Below are 22,122 nucleotides of genomic sequence, written 5' to 3'. Positions count from 1 at the left end.
ATGGGAGGAAAGACCTAAAATAAAAATGGACTTGAATTATAGAAAATAAAGTTACAATTCAGGCATATGTCTTTGAACTGAAATTTGTACCTGTTATGTGTGTATAAAAAATATATCCACTAGTTTAAAACAGTGGTTCCTTTCAGGGGTGGTGTTAGAGGGAGGCAGGAGACAATTTTTTGTTTACACAACTCTATTTGACTTGTTATAACAAGCATGAAAAATCAAAGGTCACTTAAAAAGTAAAAATGGTTATAATTATGAAAATACTTAGAAATATGTAAAGTATCTACAGTATGATCATTAGAAATCATATATATCACAGTATACTGTGCTTATAACTATGTTCTTCATATATTTCCATGTGAAAGAAGCCTGAACAGAATACTCTGCAATGAAAATAGTGTTTAAGTTAATTCATTCCTTCATTTATTCCACAAATGTGTGCTGAGCTGCTACTATAGGCCGGGCAACTGTTGTAGGCACCTGGGATATAGCAGGCAATCAAAAGTCAAATGTGCCTCCACTCAGGGAACCTAAATTCTAGTAGCAGGAGACAGACAATACATGGTTAACACAGTGAGTATTTAGGAGGTGTGAGTTCGTGCCATGAGAAAAGTGGAGCAGGCCAAGGGAGACTAGCAGTGCTCTGGGTCAGGGGCAGGTTTGAATAGGTTGGTCAGGAAAGGCCTCACTGAGGTGACATGGGAGGAAGACTCGGAAGAGCTGAACGGGTCTGTCCTGGAAATGCCTGGAAGAGGAGTTTTGCAAGTAGAAAACAGCCAGTGCAGAGGCCAGTGCAGCTGACAGAGACAGCTAAGCAGGCCAGTGGGTTGTCCGGCTCTGCGACCGTTGTAAAGACTTTAGCGTTTTATTTCATGCAAACTAAGAAGCCACTGTGCGGTTTGGAGCAAAGAAACGACAGGATTCCCGTGGCTGCTGTGCGGAAATGACAGCTACTGGGAGGGTGGAGAGGACAGGGTGACCTAGGTGTTCAGGTGAGAGATGAAGCGGGGCTGTGGATATGCCGAGATGATGCAGCCTAGACACAGACTGAAGGCAGAGTCAACAGGGTTTCTAATCAGATTGTGTCAACAGTGTGAGAGAGTGAGGCTGGCTCTTCGGGTTCTGGCTTGAGTGAAGGGAGCCGCCATTAATGCTGATGGGAAAGACAGGTGGGCGGAGGTTTGGAGATGGGGGAAGAAAAGGGTCTTATTTTCTTCCTCCTTGGAATAATATATTCCAAGCAATATATAATTAAGCAATATGTATTTTTTCCATTAAGAAAGTCCCAAATATTATACTGTTCCAAATAAAAAAATCATTTCAAGACTCCTGACGCAGCAACCATTACAATCCCAGTACTGTTAATGTTCCAGTCAAGTCAGTCCGTGCTCTGGAGACATCCCATGACGCAACACAGGCCAGGAGACCAGGCCTAGATTCCGGTTTTCGAAAAAGGGGGCAAAAACGGAGGCGGCAAATCCATCCCCAGTCCTGGCAAGATTCTCGAAAATGGCGGGAGAGGGCTGCATAAGAACTTCAAAAACGAGCAGCGGGTTCCTTGGATTCAGCGTGAGGGGAAAAAACCGCGGGGCAATTTTGGAACTTAAGAGTCCATGTTTGAAGGAGCCGGAGGCTGCCTGCGAGGAGCCCCGGGCACGACTGTTAGGGCCGCGCCGGCCAGGCCGCCCTCCTCCAGGCAGCCTCGGTTGGGCGGCTTCCGCGCCGGCGGGCCCGGCCGCAGGTACCTGGCCAGCACTTGTCCGAGGGAAGCGCGGGCGCACCCTGCAAGAGTCCTGTCTCGTCAAGAGAGGCAGCGAGAGACAGCAGCAATGAACGAAACAGAATCTTCCTCAACTACTGCTACACAAGAGCCCCCAGCCGAGGAGCAGGAACACACAAGCCCCGTTGCTTTCTGAAAACCTTGTCGCCAGGACCCGCGACAAGCAGGGGAGCAGCGCTCTTTTCGAAAAGCCAGGCCAAGCGGGCCGTTGCTGGGCGACCTTTGGGCGGAGGGAGAGAGCAGGGCTGCCCCGCACCGGCTCCGTCCTCACTTCAGCATCCTCGCCCCGCCCCTCCCGCTCAAGCCCCACCTAGCACCCGGAGGGCTGACGCATGCGTGCTTCTTCCCGCGTGGCTCCAGGAGCCGCGCGCTCCCACAGCCGGCCAGTCTCTTCTGCCCCGCCCCCTCCTGTACGGCCGCTACTCTGCGCCCCGACTTCGTTCTCACAACCTGGTTCTGCCCACACCTGTTCTTCAGCCCTGTGACCAGTGGCTGTAGAACAATCTCAGGCCTGGCCGAGCCACCTCCCTCGCTTCCGTGGTGGCGGTGGTGAAGGGCTGGGGACGGGGTGGGGGGAGGGCGGGTAGAAAAATGGGCGGGATGTGGGAGGTGGCGTTGCTGGCCCACTTCCGGATGCGGGCGGAAGTAGCTGCGGTGGATGGTGGGAGGGGGGAAGGAGTGCGAGGGGAGGGCCGGGCCGTCGGGGGTCGAGGGGGTGGGGCCTGGGCTGGCGCAAGGGATCGGGCCTGGGTCCTGGATTGCTAACCCGGGCGGGCCGCGACTCCTAGCCGAGACCGGGCGGGTGGGCACCAGGTAACGACCCGGCGCAGTTAGGGCTAGGGTCGTCCGCAGGGCGGACCGGTGGGGGTCGGAGTCCAGGGAGGGTCGCGGTGTCACCCCCTGCTGTGAACCCGGAGCTCGGGGTTCCGGGGAGAAGGGTGGGAGGAGTTAAATTCTTGGAGGGGGTGGAGGTCATGTGGACGCCACGCCCCTACAGGAAGGCAGTGGGGGAGGGAGGGGGAGAGACAGAGACAGGGAAAGTGTGAGAGTGTGTGTGTGTCTGTTTTGGAATAAACTTGGAGGGGAGGGGGGCGACAGGGGTGAGCTTCCGGGCTGAGAAATGGGGACACTGGGGGGGTACTGCAAGCAGGATTCGGGCCTTAAGCATTCCAGCAGAGTGTTCTCTAGCCCCGGGAAGGACTTTGACAGTGGTTGGGAATTATATCTCTGGCACAGTTTTGCAAGCAGAGGCGGAGCTGAGGGTTGAAGGAAAAGGAGCAAAGAATGCATGTGGAAGGTGCCAACATCTCGGTCTGGAAAGGATTTATTAACTAGTTTAGTTGAAGAAGGCTGGTGAATTAAAACAGCACCCTAAGAAGCTTGGGAGTTTCGATTATTATGTTGTGCTTTAGACGGGAGGGCAGGAGAAAGGGCGTTATTTTCTCTATTTCTTAGAAGACAGTCCTCAGTAATTTTTCTGTGGTGAGAATGGGTACCACCCATATTTTATCCTGAATCACGTATATGTTTGTACATATATATAATATGTTTATATATAAACACTTGATGAGGTGACTATTCTGGCGTGTGATACCTAAGTAGATGTTTTGTATAATCTTGTGCAGCGTTTAACGAGGGTTTTTTGATGATAGAGCCTAGTATCGACTCTTAATGTAGGTAGGGAGTGGAAACTAGAAGGTTTTAAGACTCTATTTGGGTATATACTAGATTAGAGAATGTTATAATGTTTAAATGTTCTGCAGGTTAACACCGAAATCTGCCTCCTGGGCCATGCGGCTTCTAAGACCTGTTTCTTCTCATGAGCCCCAGCAGAAGACTATGGGCCAGTTCTCACAGTGGATAACTTCCCCTGCTTGAGCAAGAGATGGGATAGTATCTGGGATCTGTCTATCACCAGACTCTGAGCTTAATAAGGCAGCTGAATGAAGGGATGTAACGGACCCCTGAGAGTGGCACTGAAGTCTGCAGTGGGGGGGGAGGGGCCTGGACACACCCCTTCCCCCCCAGACTCCTCCCCTTCAGGGTCAGCTCAGCCATGGACTTTGGACCTGGATAGGAAGAGAGAAGCTGCACTTTGTTTGGTGGATCTGATTTGGGATTCTCAGTTTTGGAAATGGAGTGCTGGATGGGGGCTTGACGATCTCCAGGGGAGCAGCTGAGACAAGAAAGGTAAGGCTCCTGTCTCATTTCCCACTTAGTGACTTGCTGCGCCTGTGCAGGTGTTGCGCGAGTGTGTTTGCCGAGACTACTATTCAGTAAGTCTTATTCAGATGGGTACACTGGAAGCTACACCTTTCCTTTACTCTGTCCGGATGTATACTTGTTCCCAACCTCTCCTTACCCAGGTTGGATGAATGCCTTGGATTGTGAGCAATAGCAGTTGTGAGGTTAGGCCAAGGAGAACATGAAAATAATTCAGGCTTCTGAAGGGAGGTTGGATTAGTTGACGTTTAAGGGCCCTTCCAACAGGGAGATAATAGGATTCCAAGTCAGTCTGGGTTAAGACTGGAATGGATTACCTGGGCAGAGGCAGCTGCTCTGTTTTGGGGAGCTAACTGAATAGGACTGTTGGTAGGGGGGAGGGGGTGGGAATGGTCTAGATAACCTCCTAAGTTGTCTCTCTTCCTCCTTCTAAAACGGGAGCTTAGGCCATGAAAGCTCAGCAAAAGAGCCGAGTAACAGAACATAGGTTTGGGAGTCAGAAGTACTTGTGTTCTAGCTTTGACTTTTTTAGTCAGTGTTCAACCCTACACAGGCCGATTAATCTCTGCCATGTTCTCTTCACCTACTAAATGGGGGAAAAACTAACTTTCCATGTTCACAAGTTGTTACAAGGGGCAAATGAAACAATGAAGGATTTTGAAAAGTATCCAGGGCCATGCTCATAGGAAACAATAACACTGATATTGCTCAATATGCTTTAAAAGCACGGAAACATCTCCAAATTAGGAGTTCTGTTTTCTTATTGAAATAGTGTGCTGGCAAGAACCCAAGAAGATGTCCTTAATTAAAAGTCTGCCCCTGAATCTGTTTCATCCTCTTGTTAAATAATACTTGAGATCGTCAAGTTGTAGAACAGGTGAATGGATCCAAGGAGAACTTGGATTAAAGAATTCTTGCGGATACTACATTGGCTCTTATGGCTCTCCAGTCCAATTTCAGTGTACCCCTTTGAGGTAGGCTGATTCAAGAGGGGGTAGCGGGAAGTTTAAGCCTTAAGGGCCAAGTGTCTGGCTAGGAGTTGGTACTGCACTTCCTTTTTTTTTTTTTTTTTTTTTTCTTTTTGAGACAAGAGTCTTGCTCCGTTTGCCCAGGCTGGAGTACAGTGGTGCCATCTCTGATCACTGCAACCTCCGCCTTCCAGGATCAAGCAATTCTCTGCCTCAGCCTCGCTGGTAGCCAGGATTACAGGTGCCTGCCACCATGTCCAGCTAATTTTTTGTATTTTTAGTAGAGATGGGGTTTCACCACTCGGCCAGGCTGGTCTTGAACTCCTGACCTCATGATCCACCCACCTCAGCCTCCCAAAATGCTGGGATTACAAGCGTGAGCCACTGCACCCAGCGTCTTTTTTTTTTTAAGAGACGGAGTCTTGCTCTTGTCGCCCAGGCTGGAGTACAATGGCTTGATCTTGGCTCACTGCAACCTCTGTCTCCCAGGTTGAAGTGATTCTCCTGCCTCAGCTTCCCAAGTAGCTGGGATTACTGGCACCCGCCACCATGCCCAGCTAATTTTTGTATTTTCAGTAGAGACAGGGTTTCGCCATGTTGGCCAGGCTGGTCTCGAACTCCTGACCTTGTGATCCACTCGCCTTGGCCTCCCAAAATGCTAGGATTATCAGCGTGAGCCACCTTGCCCGGCCGGTACGGCATTTCTTGGAGCGAGTGCTGGGCTTTTCCTTCCTGTGCCATATCCTAGTCATAATCTCCTGCTCTTTAAGATGACTTTTTTCCCAGACTGACATCTCTTCGCCCTCTGTATTTTCTCTGGCTGTATTCCCACTTAAAGCAGCCCTGTTTGTCTTTATCTTCTTACTTCCTGCCTGCCCCCTCCTTCAACTCCAGTTTACCTGTAACAAGATGCCTGCTTTTCCCAGTGACAACACATAGCAGAAAGAAGAGGTAGAGCACAGCATTGGGAATTTTGAGAGACAGTAGGATATGGTGGCCTGGGCAAAGGGCAGGAAGCCTGGCTTCTGGCATCTCTCTGCCTCTCCCTAGCTCAGTAACACCTGGGCCTCAACACATTCCTTGAGGATGGGTGACAGTGAGGTCATCTGCAAACTGAAAATCCTGTACTTATGCCTTACTTTCCTTGTTAAATTTTTTCTTCCACACTCCCCACCCCCTTCCCTGCCACCCCCATCTTTCTTCTTTGCCACAGTTGTTTTCCTGACTCCCTGCAGTGGTCTGAGAGGTTGGCAGTGGCCTGGGTGTAGTTGCTGCTGTGGAGCTGTTCTTTTTCCTCTGGTCTGATGCCTGGGGCAGCCCCTTTGAGGCCAGGCTGCTCCTTTTTAAGGTGTGTGGGTCTCAAGGTAGGTGTGCCACCTTCCCCAGCTAATTTCTGGTGCTGGTCTTTGCTTAGGCACAGGGATCACAGTGATCTCTCAGGGATATGTGATGCCAGGGTATCTCCTTAGCCATCTCTGGGATCCCAAGCACCAGGGAGTTGTGTATTTGCGTAGTGCTATCACATGACCCATCCAGTCTGCTGTTTCAGTTTTCCCTCACCACTTTGTTGTGAGGAGAACAGAGCAGGAATTCTTTTCCCAGTTTGAGGGGAAGCTACGGAAGCCCTGAGTGGGAAGGGGTTGCCTAAGTCTAGAGTGGTAGGTCCTGAAATCGTCTCCCAGGGCTGTGCTGTTTCCATAGCATCTGACCTGACAAGGGCCATCTGGATTCTGCTGCAAACCTCCAGGGAGAGAAGCTCTGTGTCCTGCCAGACAGCCTCAATGGTAGAACATTTCCTCCTTAGAGTGAGCAAGAATTCCTCTCCCTGACCCTCCCACCCTCCTGCCCTCCACCTGACCCTTCATGAGACAGTCCTCTCAAGACAACCATTGGCTTTCTCACGGGGACCAGGATGCCAGCACTCAGCAGGTATCAGGCTACTGAGCCAGGACCAATGATGGACTTAACCAGACTGTGTGTGTGTATTTTTTTTTTTTTGACATGAAGTCTCACTTTGTTGCCCAGGCTGGAGTGCGGTGGCAAGATCTTGGCTCACTGCCAACTTCCCCTCCTGGGTTCAAGTGATTCTTCTGCCTCAGCCTCCTGAGTAGTTGGTATTACAGCACATGCCACCACTTCCAGCTAATTTTTGTATTTTTATTAGAGATGGTTTCACCAGACTGGTCAGACTGGTCTCGAACTCCTGACCTTGTGATCCGCCTTGCTCAGTCTCCCAAAGTGCTGGGATTATGGGCATGAGTCACCACCCCTGGCCAATGTGTGTATTTAACTCTTTATTTCCTCCTTTTTTTTTTTTTTTGAGATGGAGTTTCACTGTTGTTACCCAGACTGGAGTGCAATGGCATGATCTCGGCTCACCGCAACCTCCGCCTCCTGGGTTCAAGCAATTCTCCTGCCTCAGCCTCCCGAGTAGCTGGGACTACAGGCGCGCACCACCATGTCCAGCTAATTTTTTGTATTTTTAGTAGAGACGGGGTTTCACCTTGTTGACCAGGATGGTCTCGATCTCTTGACCTCGTGATCCACCCGCCTCGGCCTCCCAAAGTGCTGGGATTATAGGCGTGAGCCATCGTGCCCGGCCTATTTCCTTCTTTATTCCAAATCAATTGTAGGTGGCTAACCAAAAATTATATTTCACAGACATTGTTTAGTGATTATTGTGTTAATCTTTCCTCTTTGACCTGGATGAGATGAGTTTCTGGGTCTCTACCGTGGGGTAAGGGAGAGGGGCAAGCAGAGATATTGGGAGGCAGGGAGAAGGGAAGCAAAACACTGGTTAAAAATTTTGCTTTTACTGATGTTTTCAAGCCAACATGCATTTTAACTTCAGGGCATGAATTCTTTCCAAATTGTAAAAAAATGTCATGGATCTTGGGCATGGTTTATGGGAGGGCAATTTCCTTTTCTTCTTTTCAGTTCTCTTGGTGGTGGAGTGGGCAGGAGAGAGTATTGTTCCTTCTAATTCTCTTTCATCCTGTGACTGGATCCTCCTGTTTTTCCCTTTTGCACATAATCCAATCCCAGGCCCACCCCCAGAATCCTGGTCCCTTCTTACCCCAGTCACTGCTCCCCATGCAACCTCTATCAAGAGCTCAGGGCCTCTTTTTCTCAGGTCAGTTTGGCACTCAGTTACCCTGGTTTCTTGCTTCTCAGACCAAGTGTTTTCTTTTGCCTCCATCAAGCCCATCCTGATTCTCTAACCAGGGCCTTTCTTTTTGGGATAGTCTCTTGTCATCCAGGAATTTCTCCTTTGGATTTTCCTATGAGCTTTGGGAAGAGATGGGGTGTGAGGTACGGTGCACAAACAGCCCCCCCACCTTCTGGAGAAGTATCAGGGGGTAGAGGTGGGAATCTGACATCTCATGGGCTGGTTGATCTTCACCCACCTTTCAGTACCCTCTTATGTCCGTCTTTTTTCCTGGAAGGTGATTTCAGCTTGTCATGTCTTGGATCTACAAACCAGTGTTTCCCAATTTTTTCACTTTTAGGAAATATCACTGTTTTCCTTTATGCCTTGACACCTTGTATGAGTATGCAGAGCCCCCAGGCCCCTCCTGACTCCTTCATTAGGCAAACAGAGGGTGGAGGTGACAGACACAGGCCTCTGACTGGCACATCCGCGTGAGCTCGAGGATCCTGCCGTGGTGCATACAATCAGCTAAAGTGGAGGCCACAGGGCTCCCGCACACTGCACACTACACACTACACACCGCACACAGTGGGCCTCAGTGGGCCTGCTCTTCTCCCACTCCTCCTCCAGGTCGGGGGCTCCGGCCACTTTTGCAGAGGCTTCATGGCAGTGCCTGAGAGGACACAGAGCCCTCTCAGGACACTGGCACTGGCGGATGTGTGTGTGAGGGGGGTGGATGGGGAGGGGTGCACAGGAGACTACAGGCGCGCACCACCATGTCCAGCTAATTTTTTGGTCTAAAACCTGGCCATGCTCCCCACCAGGTCTTGTGGCTTCCAGCACGTTGACACTTAACCCTGAGCCTCAAACTAGTTAACTGTAAAATGGGGATGATACCGCCCACTCTGCAGAGCTCTGGGGCTTGAAGGAGAAGCTGAGGGAGGGTTTGGCCTGTGGAGGCTTCTCACCATACCTGGTGACCCCTTAACAGTTTTGGTTTAGGTCTTTGCCTCCATACAAGGGCCTGTGGGGTGTGCCTGGCTGTTTGTTTCTATAGAACCCTCCACAATTCGTGGTTTCATGTAGAAACAAGTTAGTGAGCAAAGTCAGTCCGTAACCACAGGCTGCAGAGTTCCGGGCTGCTCCCTACTCTGAAACACGGGGGAGGGTTGGTGTCAGGGGCGTGGGTCCTGATCACATGGCAGCTGCTGTTCCAGGGGAAGTCAGCTACCCAGCAGCCCGTAGTCCTCAGCTACCCACCCTCACCAGCTAGGGTCCCATGGTGAGAGAGGTGAGTGGGTAACTGAGCTGTCTGCAGAGGGCCGGGCTGGAGGGATCTGGGGGAGGGAGTGGGGCTGGCTCCTGGTGGAATCCAGGCCTCAGACCTGATCGCTGCCGAAACTGGCCCTGTGCATTGGAGCCCCTGGTCTTCTGCGTCTCTTCTCCTCCTAGCCAGATTTTGCTCCTGGCGCAGCCACAGGTATTTGCTACTGAAGAGCTGTACCTCCCTCCCCTCGGTGGGTCTGGGTCCACCTCCACCTCCTCTTCAGGTCGCGCACTTTCCTCCCCTCTAAAACACCAGGGGCAGACCGATTCTAGGCTTTTCCATGGTGCTACCGCCAAAGCTTGTGACCGAGTCCTTCCCCCCTAGGGCTAGTGGGTCTACCCTGTCCCTGCTGGCAGCTTTCTCTTTGCTTTCTTTATTCAGAACTAACGCTCTCATTCCCCACTCACAAAGGAAAAACAAAAGGGAAGAAGCCACAGCTGGCCCTCGCCTGCTTTGGCACAGGTGTTTCCCCTGGCCCCGCGTCGGGCACCCTGGTTCCTGTTCTGTCCCTGCCCCACGCGCCCTTGGGGCCCCCACCCAGGTTCCTCTGCCTCCCATAGGTTGGGGTTGGGGTTGGGGGACCGGCTCCAGCCCTTGGCCTGGGGTTTGGTGAGCGCCTTTCCTGGGATGCGGACCCACTAAAGGCGCGCCTCCGGGCTGGGGCAGCGGCGCTGGAGGGCCGAGGGCGGGGTCGGACGTCCACCCTTAGGGTTGCGCCAGGAAGCAGGGAAGCTGCCTCCCGAAGTTGGGGGCTCAGGAAAACTTGGGCCTCGCAACTACGGCGTTAACTGCGAAGAGGCAGCCCAGGAGGAGGGGGGCCGACGAATGCCGGCCGGGAGAGCTGGGCGCGGAGGGACGGTCGGTCCCGCCCCTCGGTCTGCCCCGCCCAGCTTGCCGGGGAAGGGCCACGTTGCCCGCCCGGCCGTCCGGCCCCGGCGCGCCGCTGGAAGAGCCGGCGAAGCTAAAGGCGAGGCAGCCGCGGCAGCGCCTGGGACGCGCTTGAGCACCGGGCTCGCTCCCTGCGCCCCGGGGCGGGCCAAGTTCGGGGCAGGGACGTTGGGAGGACGTCGTGAGTAGGGGTCCGCAGGCGGAGGTCCGACCGGGGGAGGCCTCGCGGGTGCTGAGGGAGCCCCAGGGACGTCGGGTCGCCCGAAAGCCCCGGTGCCGGTGAGTGCTAGCGAGAGGGGACTTGGCTCGGGAGGGCCGAGCCGGGAGGTTAGAACTCCGCGTTCTGCTTTCGGAATCCCGGGCAGCTCCAGCTGTTAGAGGGAGGGAGGGCAGGCTCCGCACAGTGGGGAGGATGTTGTGAAACTCGGCCCAGGGCGTTTCCGTCGGTGTGGGGCAGGGAGGGGGTGGGATTGGGGAGTGGCCTTTTCCCCTAACCTCACCCCAACATCTTTTCCCCAAGTTAATAGAGGTTGATTCTCCTCAGCCGAAAGGAAATGTTGACTCAGTGTTGAAATACATATATAATAAATTGGCAAGAAAACTTTTCTTCCTACCTGTTTGCTAAAGTGTGGAGTAGAGAGCCCTGGGACCTGCAGCGCCCGCATCTGATAAACTCTGGAGTAGAGGGATTGGCTGGCCGGCTCTTCCTCCCGCAAGGCTGAAGCTTCACTTTGGTTAACCCTTGCTGCTGTAGTAGGTCTGTTGTTTGTTTTAGAACATCACTGGCTGAGATGTTATCCAGCTTTATTTTCAGTCATTTATATTTTCCAGGCCATATAGACTTTTGCTCTTACATGCTCACATCATCAAGGGCTGCCTTCCTTCAGGAATCACTGCATCCTGATCCTTCCCAATTCTGGGGACCATTGAGCTCAAGCATACCCCTGCTTCTGTGTTTTATTCTCACAGTTAGAAGCACTGCAGTATGTCTGACCTCAGTGGCCTGTGTAACAAGGTAAACTCGTTATTGTTTGAGGAATTAGAGAAATTGTCACTATCCCATCCAGGCACTGGGACCTTGTGATGAACCAAATCAACCCTGTCACATTATAAAAGAAAGAACTAAGGCACAAGTGAGTCAAGTGACTTGTCCAAAGTTGCCTGGCTGGTTGGCTGGATTGCCTGAATCCCATCCTCATACCTTTTGTGGCACTTGTATTTCCCTTTGGCCCTTTCTTTTCTGGGATAAATAACCTGCATCCCTTCCCTCCTAGGTCTTATTCTCTAAACCCTTGAATTATTTAGTGTATCTTCTCTGACTACCTTTCTGTTCTTCCGTCCTGAAATTATGGGCCTGATACATGATACAGGAGTCCAGCCGAGGGCTAAGAATGAACAAGAAAGTAGTTCAGTTAGATTTCCATTATCTGTGACATGTCTATATTTTCTGGATTTTTTAGGTTGTGCTTTTTAACGTTAAGCAAAGCAGAGGTAGAAGGGAAAATCTGTTACCATTTCTTCCACTTCTATACTTAATTTTAAAGTTAAATATAACTTTTTTTATTGCTCATGATTGGAAGTTGACTATTTGATGTTCACTTGCTGTTTAAGAAACATTTTTGCCAGAGAAAGGAAATAGGCTGGAGAATACCATGGAATCAGAGTATTAGAAAGGATATCATAGCTCCTAGGCAGTCCTTCAAATGACTCAGAAACTGAGTGAGCCCAGTACTGGTAGGTAGGACCTGCCCAGAGCCACCTGGGTTTTGGCTGAAAGTTTATGTACTGAAAGACTCACTCCTTATCTCCTATCATGGTCCAGATGTCTTTGTACTTGGTGGTGTGGATTGGCTGTGTCACTGCTCTAAAGGAGTTGTGAAAACTCCAAAAAATCAAATCCAGTTTTGAGTCTGTACCTTGCATGCCAGTCTCATAAATGACATTATTAGGAACTCAGGTCAGGATTAAGGACAGTTCTATTTAAAAAGGAAGGTGTAGCAGATTGTATTTTCCCCAAAGGTACTCACTGGTAAGTATCCCCTTCCACGTGTAGTTACGGTTTGACATTGTCCACTTCCCACCCAGTGGTAGGGTTTGTGATTCCCTCCCCTTGAATGTGAATAGGGACTTGTTTCCTTGACCAGTGAGTAAGACAAACCTTATCCAAGGCTGAATCAGGGAAAGGATATACCTTCACCTGGCTTGGTCGCTTTCTTGGGACACTCACTTTTGGAATGTAGCCACCACTTCCAGGACATTTCCAGGCCACATTGAGGGATTCTAGCAAGCACTCCTGCCAATAATGCCAATATCATCCTACAGACGTGAGAGAATGTGAGACCCTCTAAGGGAGTCTAGCTCTCAGCTTTTGAGCCTTTCACCAAGGCCTCAGGCATGGTAGAGCAGAGACAGGTCATCCCCTTGTGTTACACTGTCCAAATTTCTGACCCATAGAAACCATGACAGGGAGTAAGTGATAACTATTGTTTTAAGCCACTAAATATTGAGGTAATTTATTATGCAGGAGTAGATACCTAATAAGAAAGGGGATGTGCATGGAGACAGGGCCTCAGAGCTGAGCACAGAGAGCAGGGAGGACACTTGCCCTGATTGTCAAGACTATCTAGATTCTGTTTTTCTCATTGTTTCAGGTGCTGATGGCTGCATAATGAATCACCCCAGAACTTAGTGGCTTACAACAACAGACTCATTTTATTAACGTCTCAGCTATGTGGTTTTTGCTTGTGGTCTTTCATGTGGTTGCAGTCAGGTATGGCTGGGGCTGGGATAATCTGGAAGGCCGTCTCCTATGTCTAGTGGTTGATGCTGACTGTCAGCTGGGACCTTAGCTGGTGTTGTCAGCTGGAATACCTATAGGTGTCCTGTCTATGAAGCAGGGTTCTAGGAGTAAGCATCTTAAGAGGACCAGGTGGAAACTACTGCCTTTTATGAGTTAATCTTAAAAGTCACATAGTGTCACTTCTTCCCAGAACCAAAGGGAGGGAGTATAGACCCTCACCTCTGGAGGCAGGAATGTCTTTGTCACTTGTAAGAAGAGCATATGGAATGGGATATGTGCAGTCGTCTTTGGGAAATATAACCCTTCACTCTCTTACTGCTGCTTTGGCCATCTTTCTCCCTGATTTAGGTAATAGTGCAAGCAGTCTTCCATCTAGCCACTTGAACCTCATACATGTGCCAAGTACTGTGATGGGCACAAAGGTCATAGAGTCTTCCTCCTAAGGAGGAAGGTGGGAGTCAGGTAAGTATGGCCACAGATCCTGTTACAGCATGGAGAGAGTGCTGTGGGAGTGTAGCCTGGCTCTGTGATGTTACAAAAGGAGTCACCTGAAGTGGCTTGAAAGGATGTGTGGGTGGCTGGCAGGCGGTGCCATGGGTCTTGTTTCAGGATGAGGGACCAGCTGGAGCAAAGACACAGCAGTGTCCAAGTGTACTTATCGGGGAAATAGCAGCTTGCTGAGGCCAGAGTGCAGGGTTCATGGGGTTAGTGGTTGGATGTAAGGTTGAAAAAGGATATTTGAGCCAGTCTGTATGAAGGGCTTTGTATGTCATAATAATGAGCTTGAGTTTTATTTTGTGGGCATTGCAGCCTCTGATGGTTTTTAAGGCAAGTTAGTGTCGTGACCAGGCGTGCTCGTCAGGAGGGATGTGCTGTTGCTGTTGGAAAGGTTTGTGAGAGGGAAGCAAGATTAGTGACAGACCTGCTGGGAAACTACATCAAGAGTCAGACTTAAAACAGTATTTCATACGAAGGAATGAGTTCAGGTTAAAGGGCTGGGGGTCTTGACATGGGATGCAGTGAATGAGTAACTTTGTACTCCCCTTTTCATAGTTTTGAAGTTCTTGGGCCTAGATGTGTTTCAGAATTCAGAATTTTTTGGATTTTGAAAAGATGATCTGGTGAATTGACTGTGTAGTGGAAGATCAGAAGCAGAACAGCATAAGCCACGATGTTTATTTCTGTAGCAAAATGTATGAATAGCCACAGCAGGAAAGATAAAAGACTATAAATAGCCTCACATTAGATCAGATCAGATTTTACCAAATGAGGTTGGGTGAGGTTTTACTGCCAATTGAGTTTAGAAAACTTCTGTTTTTTTAGTGCTACTTGGATTTGGCAGTTGCAGTTGAGGAACTGTGGATGTTTTCAGATCCCAGGCACATCTGAATATTGAGGGCACTAGCACAGCAGCTTGGCAGTGCTGGTGGAGACAATCTCTGTCTTCATGTAGCTTGTAGCTGAGGGGGTCTGATAGAAGTTGAGCAAGTGGTTGCACTTGCTGCTGTTGGTGAAAGGTAGGTGGACTTTGCATGGTCCCAGACATCAAGGAAGATATCTTGGCAGAGACAAAAATCAGAGTGTGCCAGGTGAGAAGATAGGGAAGAACAGACCTGGCACATGGGCACATGCAGAGACCCCGATGGTAGGGTTGGCTGTTTTGGGACCAGATGGGAATGTGGTAGAGTAGAACAAAGAGAATGGGGAGAAAGGAGTGAAGTGACTGGCTAATATTTACATAGTCATGCTGGGCATGGTTCTAAACACCTAACATGGCTTATCTCATCCAGTCTTCACAGCAACCCAGTTTGAGTCTCAGAAATGTGACGAAATGTAGGGGAATGCCTCTGAGCTATGGCTTGCCTTTGTTGCTGCTGCACTGTCCTGATGGTGGCCTGAGCAGTGCTTCCTGGAGGAGCAGGTCACCGCTGCTGGCCAGGGTCTGGGCTTGATCATCCTTTGGGCACAGCCAGCACTTCAGTGAATAGAGTTCAGTCCCTCTTCTCTTTCCCGATCCGATTAAATAAGTCTTTTTCTTGCACAGTCATTTAGGAGGCAGGAAGTTGGGAGGCAGAGAATCCTGGCCATGAGATTGGGATTAAGTTCCAACATGGACAATATCCTGAGGGAACAGTAAAGAAAGAAACTGACAGTGCTGGGTGCAGTGGCTCACACCTGTAATCCCAACACTTTGGGAGGCTGAGGAGGGTAGATCACTTGAGGTCAGGAGTTCGAGACCAGCCTGGTCTCTATTAAAAATACAAAAATTAGCTGGGCGTAGTGGCAGGCGCCTGTAATCCCACCTACTCAGAAGACTGAGGCAGGAGAGTCGCTTGAACCTGGGAGGCAGAGGTTGCAGTGACCTGAGATCATGCCACTGTACTCCAGCCTGGGCAACAGAGCAAGACTGTCTCAAAAAAAGAAAAGTAAAGAAAGAAAACTTAAACTCTTCTGTGCATCACTCTCTTCTTCCACATAAAATTTCTTAAAAATAAAATATGAGAAGATGGCCCACCACTCTGAGTAGCTTCCTCCATCAGTATGTCCCCAGCTGGGCACAGCAGTAAGGCTAACTGAAATGATGTTTACCCTGAATTCCTTAGTCACTTGATGACATGTATCTATTGATATATAGCATATATGAGCCCTGATAAAATACGAATTTAATTGCACAGTTACATGGAAATGGACTTGAGGTTTCTGAGAAGACTGATGTCCTGGAGTGGTGGGGGTGGTTGGTTTCTAGGAAGAAGACGAGTGGTGGTGGATGCTGGCAGGGGCTGGGGGAGTTTCCCCAGGAGGGAGACAGAATCCAGGCCCCTTGAGAAGCCCTTCAGGATCAGCCCTTTTATGCCAGATCTGCTGGCTTGAGAGCCCAGGGCTTCAGATTAGATCTGAGGCCCAAGGTTTTGGCTAGGATTAGAGAGTAGGCTCTGAGGCAGAGGGCAACTGGCAGAGCTGTTGGTATAAGAGGGTACATGCCTGAAGCTTTGGGGTTTGAAGGGTAAACCAGAGGCAGGACAGTCAAGGAGTTATGGTCTGGAATGGCAGCTGGCTGGGAACTGGGGAGTGTTTTAAATCCTTTTAAGTAATGTGGTAGGGCCATGCCTTTTTCTCATTGGTTTGTGTCCTGGTTCCTTTCCAGAGCCTGGCAGAGAGCAGGTATGTGATACATGTCATCAAGCAACTGACTGAAAAATTCAGAGCAAAACAGATCATTTGAATTTGCCTTGCTGATGTGGCCCAGACACTGATGGATGAAGCTATTCATAGCTGTGGGCAATGTCTGCATATTTGATTGTCAAGAAACTTGACAGTCATGTGGAAATAGCTTAAAACTTATACAGGTTGCAAGAATAAAAAATAAAATAAGGGTGCTTGTACCCCACCTGTTGTTAATATTTTGCTCCATTTGCTCTCTCTCTATGTATGCAGTATATTTTTGTTCTGAACCATTTGAAAAGTTGCATCTATCCTGGCTGTCTACCTCTAAATACTGCAGTGTGTATTACTTAAGAATAGGAGTCAGTCAGTCATCACTGATACTTTAAACTACTGTCTATATTCTAACTTAGCCATTTTACCCAATAATGTGTTTTTTTTTTAAGTTTTTTGAGGTCTCCTTGACATACAATTGACATAAATATGTTCAGTAAACTGCACATAAAGTGTACAATTTGATAAGTTTTGACATATACATACTTGTATAAGTATCACCACAATCAAGATAATAAACATATCCACCCTTCCAGAAGTTTCCTAATGCCCTTTTGCAGTAACTACCCCACTGCCTTCTCTGCCTCTTTCCCCAGGCAAAAACTGATCTGCTTTCTGTAATATAGATTAGTTTCTATTTTCTGCAGTTTTATGTCAATAGAATCATAGTGTATGTGTTCTTTTTGGTTTTTCCCAAAAACACCCATATTGTGTAATTATTTGGAAATTCAGTCATGTGTTGTGTATGTCAGTGGTTTATTCAGTTCTGTTGTTGAATATTATTCCATTCTATGAGTAAACCACAATTTGTTTATCTGTATTTCCCTATTGATGGGCCTTTGGGTTATTTCCAGTTTTGAGTAATTATGAATAAAGTTACTGTAAACTTAATTCCTGTATAGGTTTTTGTATGGACATGGCTGAAAGTAGAAAGGAAGTGGGGCATGCATAAAGGGACATGTAGGAGAGACTGGGCTTGGTTATAACAGCCTGTTATCCCTGGGGAACTAGCTCACTCACCAGAGGGCATTTTGAGGGATCTGCCCCTCACAACCCATCCAAACACCTACCATGAGGCCCCGCCTCCAACATCACCAAACTGGGGTTCAAATTTCAACATGCGTTTCAGAGAACAAACCATATTCAAGCTATAGCATACCTACATAATTATTATTAACACTATTAGTAAAATCATCTTTGCCTTGGGAATTTTCAGTAGCACCTTTATTACGTATTAGATAGCTTTGTGTAATTAGTCTGTTTCTGGAGTTTAAATTCTATTCCATTGGATGGTCTGTTTATGTACTAGTACCACACAGTTGTAATTATGGAGGTTTTTTAGTATGTAGAGTGTGTGTATGTGTATATATATATATATTTATTATTTATTTTTATTTATATATATATATATTTTTTTAAGACTGGGTTTCACCGTGTTGGTCAGGCTGGTCTTGAACTCCCGACCTCAGATGATCCGCCTGCCTTGGCCTCCAAAGTGCTTGGATTACAGGTGTGAGCCACCACATTCGGCCTATTTACTTATTTTTTTTGAGACAGAGTCTCATTCTCTTGCCCAGGCTGGAGTGCAATGGCACAGTCCAATCACAGCTCACTGCAGCCTCAGCCTCCCAAGCTGCATGCCACCTGCCCAGCTAATTTTTGTTGTTGTTTTTTATTATTACTTGTAGAAACAGGGTCTCCCTATGCTGCCTAGACTAGTCTTGAACTCCTGGGCTCAAGTGATCCTCCTGTGTTGACCTCCCAGAGTGCTGGGATTGCAGGTGTGAGCCACTGTACCTTGCCAGTATGCAGTATGTTAATATCTGGTTGGGCTAACTCCCTCCTCACAGCTTATTTTTATATTTTCCTAGTTTTATTGTCAGTTTGTCTAGCTCCATAAAAAGGTATTTTTATTGGGATTTTTGATGATGCCGAGATGTCTTGACCAAGTTATAAGGGATGTTCAAATGTTCTTTTGTGTCTTTCGGTAATGATAGCTTTGTTCATATAGGTTTTAAATGTTTATTTAAGTTTATTTCTAAATATTTTCTCATTTCTGTGGCTTTTGTAAGAAGGGTTTTCTCATCCATGTTTTCTCATGAGCTATTCGTGGATATGAAGGCTATCCATTTGTGTATGTTGATTTTTATATTCCACTACCTTGCTCAGTTCATTGATAGTTTGGTTTAGTTTCTTATTGATTCTAGAGTTTTCCAGGCAAATTCTCACAAGTAAAGATAATAGAAATAGTTTGCTTCTTGTCCACATCTGCTATTAATTGTTTTTTTCTTGGTTCATTTGCACTGGCTGCTCCCTCTGGCAGAATGTTAAATAAACCTGGAGATCATGGGCAGCTTCGTTTTGTGCCTGACATTCATGGGAGGCGGTAAGGGACTTAATTGTAGCACTGAGGTGTGATATTTGATTTTAAAAATCAGTACTTAGGGCAGTTAGGTTAGAGGAATTGTAGGCAGATGCTGTCACTCCTTGCTCCTCCCCTCCTCCTTCCCACCTAGAGGGAAATGAAATCTGACAGGTGGAAAAGGGGGAGTTGGAGTTCTTTTTCTCTATCCTTATACCAGTATCACCTTCTACCTTCCCATCATACATATGTTGCTGAGTCAGTATGTATGTTGACTATTTCCGGAGTCAACCTCCTGGTCTTCCTCCAGCCTCACTCTTGGCCTTTCCCTGCCCCCACATTCCTCTACCTGTGGGGTGTAGAGCAGCATGCCTTTGTGTGATAGTTTGTTTTCTCTTTCCTGTCTTCAGGTACATGGCTGCTTCCTAATCCCATAGTCCAGAGGAAGTATCCCTAGGACTGCGGGCAAGGGAGCTGGACAAGCCCAGGGCAGCCTTGAGCCCTCCCCTACCCTGCCCTCCCCTGTGGGGGCCAGGATGCTGAAGAAGCAGTCTGCAGGGCTTGTGCTGTGGGGTGCTATCCTCTTTGTGGCTTGGAATGCCCTGCTGCTCCTTTTCTTCTGGACACGCCCAGCACCTGGCAGGCCACCTTCAGTCAGTGCTCTCAATGACGACCCTGCCGGTCTCACCCGTGAAGTGATTCGCCTGGCCCAAGACGCCGAGGTGGAGCTGGAACGGCAGCGTGGGCTGCTGCAGCAGATCGGGGATGCCCTGTGGAGCCAGCGGTGGAGGGTGCCCACAGCGGCCCCTCCCGCCCAGCCGCGTGTGCCTGTGACCCCAGTGCCAGTGGTGATTCCCATCCTGGTCATTGCCTGTGACCGCAGCACTGTCCGGCGTTGCCTGGACAAGCTGCTGCATTATCGGCCCTCAGCTGAGCTCTTCCCCATCATCGTTAGCCAGGACTGTGGGCACGAGGAGACGGCCCAGGCTATCGCCTCCTATGGCAGTGCAGTCACGCACATCCGGCAGCCTGACCTGAGCAACATCGCTGTGCCTCCTGACCACCGCAAGTTCCAGGGCTACTACAAGATCGCGCGGCACTACCGCTGGGCACTGGGCCAGGTCTTCCACCAGTTCCACTTCCCCGCAGCCGTGGTGGTGGAGGATGATCTGGAGGTGGCACCGGACTTCTTTGAGTACTTTCAGGCCACCTATCCACTGCTGAAGGCCGACCCCTCGCTCTGGTGCGTTTCGGCCTGGAATGACAACGGCAAGGAGCAGATGGTGGACTCCAGCAAGCCTGAGCTGCTCTACCGCACCGACTTTTTTCCTGGCCTGGGCTGGTTGCTGTTGGCCGAGCTCTGGGCTGAGCTGGAGCCCAAGTGGCCCAAGGCCTTCTGGGATGACTGGATGCGCAGGCCAGAGCAGCGAAAGGGGCGGGCCTGCATACGCCCTGAAATCTCAAGAACAATGACCTTTGGCCGCAAGGGTGTGAGCCACGGGCAGTTCTTTGACCAGCACCTCAAGTTCATCAAGCTGAACCAGCAGTTTGTGCACTTTACCCAGCTGGACCTGTCGTACCTGCAGCGGGAGGCTTATGACCGGGATTTCCTTGCCCGTGTCTATGGGGCTCCCCAGCTGCAGGTGGAAAAAGTGAGGACCAATGATCGGAAGGAGCTTGGGGAGGTGCGGGTGCAGTATACGGGCAGGGACAGCTTCAAGGCCTTTGCCAAGGCCCTGGGTGTCATGGATGACCTCAAGTCAGGGGTTCCCAGGGCTGGCTACCGGGGTATCGTTACCTTCCAATTCCGGGGCCGCCGTGTCCATCTGGCGCCCCCACAGACATGGGAGGGATATGATCCTAGCTGGAATTAGCACCTGCGTATCCTTCCTGGGCCCCTCCCTGCCACATCATGAGCTGAGGTGGAACCACAGTCCCCAGGCTGCATCGGCCTGCCTGTGTTTGCCTCTTAGGTGCATTTATGTTTTTGAGTTTTCTGAGTGGCATTTGAGTGCACAAATGATAAGGTGAGGATTATTCTCCCATTCTCAAGGGAGTCAGATCAGGGGAACTATTCTGGGGTATGTTGGGGGGTATTAAATAGGAAACCACTGTATGGTAGGGGGACGCTGGGCTTGTTTGAGCCAGAAATGTCTATGTCCTGAGCTTTCTCCTGGAGCATGTGCAGAGTTTGACCAGAGTTTGACAATGTTCACTCTCTTGACCAGACACCTTCTCCCTGACCTGGCTCTTCTAGCCAAGGCATGAGTCCTCTTTCCATACCTGCTCCCCTTCCGCCATTGGGGGCTGGGTTATGGGAGAAGGGGACATATTTGTGGCCAAAATGATACTAACCAAAGGGACTTCCTTGTCAGGGCCTGGTGGAGTTGGTGGGTCATCAGGGTTCACTGCCTCCTGCCCTTCTCTCCTGTCTCTGACACCCACTTAGCCCTTCTCTCTCTGCAGCCTAGCAGTTTATGGTTCTGAGATGGAAAGTTGAAGGAGGCAAGCAAGACCTCGCCTCAGCCCATGCTCAGCTGTCAGGGGAGAGGTACAGGGAGGAAGGCCTTGTGCTGGGACAACCCCTCTCTTGCATTGCCTCACAGAGGGACTGTGCCCTGACCCCTCCTTTCTGAAAATCAGTCCACTCCCTGTTGCTATAGGAGGCTCCTGCTGGCTTGGTAGGAGACACAATTCAATCTGTGTATCCTTTTTTCCCTTGGGGTTTGACACACAGGCCCCTCCCTGCAGGCTGTGGCTCTTGTGGCCCTCTCAGCACGAGGTGGAGCAGCAGACCAGGTGAAGCAGTGACCAGGATGCTTCTGGCCCAGTGCTGTCCAGCCTCCCTACCCATTCCCAGGCGCCTCATGTCCTCACAGACCCGGACACCATGGCAGGGTGGAGAGGACTTGGTGTGTTTTCATTTCTTGCCTGACCTCAGTTTCATAAAAGAAAGTGGAAGCTACAGAATTATTTTCTAAAATAAAGTAAAGGCTGAATTGTCTGAAAAATATTTATGTGTGTGCGTCCTGGAAAATGAGGTGATAGGCAGGGAAAGAAACGAAAAGGGAGAATGAAGAGTTAAGGAGAGGGCTAGACGGAGGAAGTGAAGTTCAGGAAGGAAAGCGGATGACTGGGAGAGAAGCGCCAAGGACAGCTGAGGGGATGGGGGCCAGGCAGGAAAGGAAGTCCAGGCCAGAAGGTGGAGAGGGCCCCTAGGCTGTGCTCCTGCTGATCATCCTGTAGAGCCAGGAGGTGCAGCAGGAAGGCTGGTAAGTGTCTCCTGCTTCTTCCTCCTGCTGGCTGGGCAGGTCTGGTCGGAGGAAGAACCAGGCCCTCTCTTCAGGGTGGTCTCTGAGTGATGCTTTGTGCCTGGTACTCTGCTGGCCCAGGCAGTTTTT

The 22,122-nt window shown here is 49.6% G+C and overlaps 1 protein-coding gene across 17 annotated transcripts; it reads left to right on the top strand.

Moving 5' to 3' along the window:
* Positions 1-2,122: 2,122 nt before the first annotated feature.
* On the top strand, positions 2,123-21,732 carry MGAT1 (alpha-1,3-mannosyl-glycoprotein 2-beta-N-acetylglucosaminyltransferase). 17 transcript variants are annotated; one of them, XM_078364823.1, is made up of 4 exons: positions 2,489-2,599; positions 3,550-3,976; positions 12,995-13,113; positions 19,132-21,732. In XM_078364823.1, the coding sequence occupies exon 4, from the start codon at positions 19,258-19,260 to the stop codon at positions 20,593-20,595; it is 1,338 nt and encodes a 445-aa protein (XP_078220949.1). In that variant the 5' UTR covers positions 2,489-2,599; positions 3,550-3,976; positions 12,995-13,113; positions 19,132-19,257; the 3' UTR covers positions 20,596-21,732. The 17 variants fall into 17 exon arrangements, 16 of the variants coding, with proteins under 16 accessions (XP_008988051.1, XP_078220947.1, XP_035146707.1 ...); XM_008989803.3 differs by lacking the exons at positions 2,489-2,599; positions 12,995-13,113 and adding an exon at positions 2,123-2,196; XM_078364821.1 differs by lacking the exons at positions 2,489-2,599; positions 12,995-13,113 and adding an exon at positions 2,123-2,326.
* Positions 21,733-22,122: the final 390 nt, after the last annotated feature.

The sequence above is a fragment of the Callithrix jacchus genome, chromosome 2 (assembly GCF_049354715.1).
Source record: "Callithrix jacchus isolate 240 chromosome 2, calJac240_pri, whole genome shotgun sequence".
In the NCBI taxonomy this organism is placed as follows: domain Eukaryota; kingdom Metazoa; phylum Chordata; class Mammalia; order Primates; family Cebidae; genus Callithrix; species Callithrix jacchus.
Note: the sequence above shows the minus strand (reverse complement) of the source record. Positions and strands in the feature narration are given on the sequence as shown.